This window comes from Etheostoma spectabile, chromosome 22, assembly GCF_008692095.1.
Source record: "Etheostoma spectabile isolate EspeVRDwgs_2016 chromosome 22, UIUC_Espe_1.0, whole genome shotgun sequence".
Taxonomy (NCBI): Eukaryota; Metazoa; Chordata; class Actinopteri; order Perciformes; family Percidae; genus Etheostoma; species Etheostoma spectabile.
The window spans coordinates 15,336,320-15,342,373 of NC_045754.1; the positions used below are offsets into that span (position 1 = coordinate 15,336,320).

General features: G+C 37.9%; 1 protein-coding gene across 1 annotated transcript; it reads left to right on the top strand.

Moving 5' to 3' along the window:
* The first annotated feature begins 1,015 nt into the window (after positions 1-1,015).
* Positions 1,016-5,865, top strand: c8g (complement component 8, gamma polypeptide). Its single transcript, XM_032503459.1, has 7 exons — positions 1,016-1,370; positions 3,007-3,146; positions 3,719-3,789; positions 3,880-3,987; positions 4,149-4,253; positions 4,532-4,567; positions 5,668-5,865. The coding sequence occupies exons 1-7, from the start codon at positions 1,188-1,190 to the stop codon at positions 5,685-5,687; spliced, it is 663 nt and encodes a 220-aa protein (XP_032359350.1). The 5' UTR covers positions 1,016-1,187; the 3' UTR covers positions 5,688-5,865.
* Positions 5,866-6,054: the final 189 nt, after the last annotated feature.

The window sequence follows — 6,054 nt, forward strand, 5'->3', positions numbered from 1 at the left end:
GGACAACGTGACGGTGAGACAGCGCAGATTAAATATTAAGAACAAATTTTGATTTAAGATTTGTGTTGGATTTTACAAAGTGTTTATGGAACAAGTATCATTCAGTACAAACACAAATAACACTGCTGGATTTAATCTTCATGATAACGTCGATGAAATGGAGTGAAGAAATGTGCGTGAGGCATCACTACTCGAAGATATTATGTGTAATTGTTATTCCCATATTTGCTTTCTGCAGTCTGACTTTAGTTCACCACCTCATCTGCCTCATCACCTCCATCTGAGTCGCCAATTCCCATTGGCTCCAAAATGTGCGTTAACATGGGTCACTTTGCGTGAAGGACCGCGCCGTCATGTTTGTTTTTTATAAATCACAACCTTTGCGTAAGGAGTAGCGTACGCACATTTTCAGCCCTGTTTTGTGCGTACGCCACGTTTATAAGTGAGACCTAGATCCTTCAATGAAAAACTAACCCCAAAAACAGCTCACTGTATTAATTGCGTTTTAATAGTTACTAATTTTTGTTGAGTTGATAATTTTGTTTTCAAACTGAATTTATGAATGTCTTCATGTCTGAAAAATGCTGGGCCTGAATTAAGAGGACTTCTAGTTCTGTAGAGATTGTAAAAACACAAAGTTATGACATTGCTGCTTGTGTGGTTTTCAGTCTAGGGCCACATTTACAAAGGTGAAAATGGTGCTTGAAAAAATTAAGAATTTTTAATATAACAGGATGCTTATATATCTGAGGTAGGTGGACATGACAGTATATAGAGTATATACTTTGACAGATATTTACAGGTTTCAATTTAGTGTGAATCTATGTTTATGCCTTCCTGACAGCAGTTTATCAAGATTTTAAAGTCAGTAATTAATGAGAATGTACTGCTGCCCCTTTCCGATACCCCCACTGCAGGCCTGTATGGCCTCATCTCTGCCAGCAAACCCAGTTAATATTTAACTAACAAGCCATTCCTTTTCACATTGTTTGCTCTCTGTCTGTTTATGCATTTCGTGTGTCTGTATCTTTGTTTGAGTAAAGCAGATTGGGAAGAGTAGGCAGCACACACAAGGGACCGACAATCCAACACTAAAGGAAGGGGGAAAAACAGAATACAGGAACCTGAGCAACCCTTTAAAAGAAGAGGACTGATTCTTGTATTCCTATATTATTGCAAGTGGTAGGATGGCTGGAGTATGGCGTTTCATGTTGGCAGTGGTGGTGTTGATGTGTTTGTGTCTGTGGGGTTCCACTGAGGCTGTAGGGGGTGCCGTAAGTCGACCGAAACCTCAAAAACGACCTCCCAAGAAGCCAAAGGTCGACCCTATTGAGTTGATCCCAGCTGCACAGAATGTAGACATACAACAGGTAAAAAACTGGAGCAAGAGTCACAGTACAGTATATACACAACTAAATGTGTGTATTATTTCCATGTTTGTGTTTTTTTTTTAAATAATTATTTCTAAGTTAAAGAGTTTTGTTGTTATCCCATGTTTGTGATTTGAGCCTCTAAATCAAGCGAGATAGGTAGAGAGTCCAGATGGCATACGGTTTGGGCATGAAGTGACTATTATTTAATTCCATTTAAAATTTATTTGTGACAAGGCTGGAAAATGATTCATGAACAGGCTCCAATGAACAGAAAGAATTTGTCAGTTTCAGTGGTGGAAAGTAACCAAGTACGTTTACTCAATTATGCTGCTACTTTACACGTCTACTCCAAATTTCAGAAGGAAATATTGTACTTTACTTCACTCCATTTACTTCTCAGACTAATATTTTATATAAAACACATGATGGGCTTATAAAACACAATATATTGTTCAAGCTTACACCAGATAAGCTTTTTGGCTATGTAGTGTAATATTGTATAGTATTCTGTATAGTAATAGGTCAGTAACTTTACAATGATAACTTTACAATGTAGAATGGGGTTGTATGTCAGTTAGCCAACATTAAATTACATCCCCCTTACATTGAGCAGGACATTTTCCTTTTACTCCGTGTTTGTGTTTTACTCTTTTTCTCTTATCCCCCTATAACGTTACTAATGTTGTTACCGTGGGTTTCATGAAATGTGCTATATTAATCTAAGTTGTTATAATGTTTCTTGCTACAACAATCTCTTAATGGTGTGGCTCATAACACAGCGACAGTGATACCCGGTTTAGCTCACGAGACATCAAAGGTAGGCTACTGCATGCAACACGCTAGAATCAACCCAAACTTAAAGTTACATATAGCCACTTTAAAATGCATATATTGTGCTTTTTCTTTACTTTATTGTGTTACATATCTTTTTTGTGCATGTTATAGGTTTACAAAGTGAAAAACCCCAAACTTCTCCAAAGAGCTCTATTGTAGTCCAGCCTTTGCTTCCGTGACAAACGTGCGTCACAACACAACAAACTGAACAAAAAAGCTGGTACTGCTTTGAGGAGAATATCGGTGAACCAAACATTTCGACACAAGGACCATTTTGAACACTAGCCATCTATAGACAAATGCAGCAGGTTTTTGTACAGATCTGAATTTTTATTTTTATTTTAAATACACTAAAACAGATGTAAATGCTACTTCTGGAGGTTGACCACAACCTCAAACTTCCATCTAAGTACCAATGCTAAAAAGAAAAAGATATTTTTTTCCAGAGCCTCAAACATGTAGGTCTGCGTGTTTATGGATTAGTTTGGGGGCTGGCAATGTGGTCATGCTTGTGTAATTGTGTCAATATGGTGTTTTAGGCAATAAGGGGGATTTTCAGTGAAGTAGAATTTAAGCATAACAAAAGATACTAAAACAGGACGTTTGATTCAGAGCAGATGCATAATTTTCATTAATAGCACAGAGGAAGTTTCTGTTACCCTAAATATTTAATAATATGATTTTAAGTCAACTGGCCCTGGTGAAAATAGGGTAAAAAAAGTACATGACCTAAAAATAAAAAAAACGTACTTATTTTTCTTGTGTCTCTGTTGCCCGGCATTGCTTGCATGTGTTGCAGATGGCAGGAACATGGTACCTGCTCAACACTGCCTCCAAATGCTCTTACCTGATGACTCATGGAACCAAGGTGGAGCCTACAGTCATGACCCTCACACATTCCTCTGCCCAAACACTGTCTGTCAGCACTAAAACACGACAGTAAGTAGCACCATCTACGTAAGCACACTGTGCTTACATCTGGTCTAGATCACTGTAAATCTTCAGTAACCTGACTCATCGGCAGAGGGAACAAAAATGCCACAAATCTTTCTCCTTTCTCATTCTGCACTCACTTCATGTCTCAACCACATGTGTTTGATTATAGGTGTTTCCTCAAAAACAGGAAAGAGGCAAACGATCAAATCCATCAGCTTTGCCTCATACTTACAAAAAAAACCCTTTTAGGTCATTCTGACCAGGCATTTGCAGAAAGACAGAGAGTACAATACACAGTGAAATGGAACAAGTGTGTCTTGTTTTTGTAGGGCTTGACTTTATAAATCCTTTTTGGCCCATGCAGAGGAAAAAAGTTTTTGTTTGTGTCCTTTTTCTCATGCAACGTTATATAGTTCAATCTGAGACCTGTGGTCACATTATAAAGCAGCATATATAAAATATACAGTATATAATATGAAAGGCCATGAGGGGTTTCTAATGTTTTAAAGAAATGGTTAACTATAGTTCCTGTTTTGATAGAATGTTTCATCAAACCCAAACTCTTCTCTCCTCAGTAATCACCAGTGTTGGGAGATATTACAGGTCTATGATCTAACACCGACCACAGGCAAGCTAACACTTCAAGGTCAGCTCCTTCCTTACTAATCATAATTGATAAACTACATTGTATCGGAGCATCCTTTCATCCTATCATGTTTTCGGATGTTTCCACCAGGAACTCGTCCTGAGCTGAACACAGAGATAGTGATCGGGGAGACGGACTACAACTCCTATGCTATCATGTACTACCAGAAACTGGGCAAGATGACCATGAAACTCTATGGTGGGTTCCTCAGCTATGACGCCTTGGTTTGGTATTTCCGATCTAAAAGCCAGGTGGTAGTTCTGATCTTCTTTTACTCTGGTAAATTAAGACTGGACTGTATGTTTGGACTGGATGTTTTTTTTAGTAATATCATGTTTGTATTTGTGCTCTGTATTCAGCCAGGTCTGTAGACAATCTGTCAGAGCCAATGTTGACCAAGTTTGAGCAGCTTGCTGAAAAACAGGGTTTGGGACTGGCCTACCTCTTCCCCTTCCCCAACTACAGTACGTCCACGTCTACCTGAAAAATAAAATGAAATAAACAATGTTGGCAACTGCAATGAGAAATTTTAGGTGGGATAATAAGCAACAAGTGCTCAGAATCAGGCTTGAACCAATCTACAGAATTTATCTAAAAGTAGTTTGGACTATATTCTGCTACATTTCAGAATAAAATAAGACTTTTTTTTTTTTAAACATATTGCATTAATGACGTAAGATGTATTCAGACACTTGACTCCGCAGCTCCTTTTAAATAACTATTTGTACTTTTTTTTTTCTAGGTCACTGTGGTGATGTGGACAAGGACCATGTAATCAGTAAGTTAAATGTATAAAAATAAGAGATAGTCAGAATTCTTTGATAGAATTAAAAAGTGTGAGATGTACGGTGTAAGACTTACAAAAAAGGGACAGTGGTAAATTGATCAGCAGACAAATTTTGCAAATACAGCTTTTTATTTAGTCACAAGGACCTGCAGAGATGTCTGAAATGCCACTTTCAAGCAACAAAAGGTGTTTTGGAAACATTAAATGATTGTCAGTTCTTTGCTGTCAGTGTAGCTTGCAGGCTATGTGGAGCATTTTACAGGTCATTACACACTGCAGTACATTCAGAATGGTGTCCATGCTCTGAAGTGCTCCAGACTTATTTCATGCATTTCCTGCTATTCAGTGTAACTGATGGTTGACAGGTTCAGTGCATTACATCTAAATCATCCTTTCACCTTCACAGCTGCAGTTCTGCTGTGTGCCGAATGACAAAATATGTATTTTCTCGCTCTGCTCCTTTGTAATATGTATGTAATGCTCTGTGATTATTATGTGTCTAAGCTGTAGACATGTTTTTGCGGCAATGCCAACGAGAGATCACAGTACAGTAACTGTATCTGAATTAAGTGATTTGATTATGATTGGTTAATGGCATTGATTAAATTGTACTGCTGATGATATTGTGAATTTTATTGTTTTATATTGATGTTGTACAAGCTATTTGGCGGTAGATAATTTCTTACAATTTTATATGCAAACGTGTCATTCCAATGTATAACCAGTGCATTAAATGCCAGTTTATAGGAGAGTGATTTGGGGTAAAGAATTAATGGGAAATCCCTGCAAGAACTTGCATTTTTGTAAATACACACCCAACATGGATCCCCTTTCCTGCCATGCAATGATATAATTTCATAATACCTCAACAAAATGTCAAAATGTTGCAGATGTGACAAAATAATTTCAATAAACTGCTGGTTTAGAGCTTCAGGGAAACCAATGATCTGCTTTTTGCTATTGCAGGCTATGCATGTGTTTAGGTTCAGTTATTAAAACTTTGTCAACAACATGTTATCCAAACTCCACTCCCCAGTTAAAACAGTAGCACAGATTCTATGTAATTTAATCTCTCATGGTTTTTTATACAGACTGTGTCCCTGCGTGTTGAGGAAGCAGAGCTGTGCAACGGACAGATCCAGCCTTGCAGTGCTCGGCAGTTCTCACACGAATAACTGAATATTGTATAATTTAGGTTGTTGAGAGACTGCACCGAGTTCTTAAAATTGTAAAACTGTCAAGTTTCAATGTTGCCAGTTAGAGCTAAATAAAACAAAAATGGAGCACAATCAGGTTTTTGTCAAATGTTTTCAGTCTGAAAAAAAAATCCACACAGTGCCTTATCTGCCATCAGCTGATTCTGTGCTGAGACGCCATTCTCATGCACGAGTTATTATCATGTTAATTTCATGCCATTGTTTTATACTGAGACTTTCCGAGTGTGTCTCTGTATGCATGGGAGGGGGGGGGGGGGGGGG

What these genes read in the sequence shown, in the direction of transcription:
- c8g (XM_032503459.1), top strand. Translation starts at nt 1,188, where the DNA reads ATGGCTGGAGTATGGCGTTTCATGTTGGCAGTGGTGGTGTTGATGTGT. An exon ending in GTCAGCACTAAAACACGACA is followed by an intron (nt 3,147 to 3,718) that starts GTAAGTAGCACC and finishes TTCTCTCCTCAG; the next exon opens with TAATCACCAGTGTTGGGAGA. An exon ending in CTTCCCCTTCCCCAACTACA is followed by an intron (nt 4,254 to 4,531) that starts GTACGTCCACGT and finishes TTTTTTTTCTAG; the next exon opens with GTCACTGTGGTGATGTGGAC.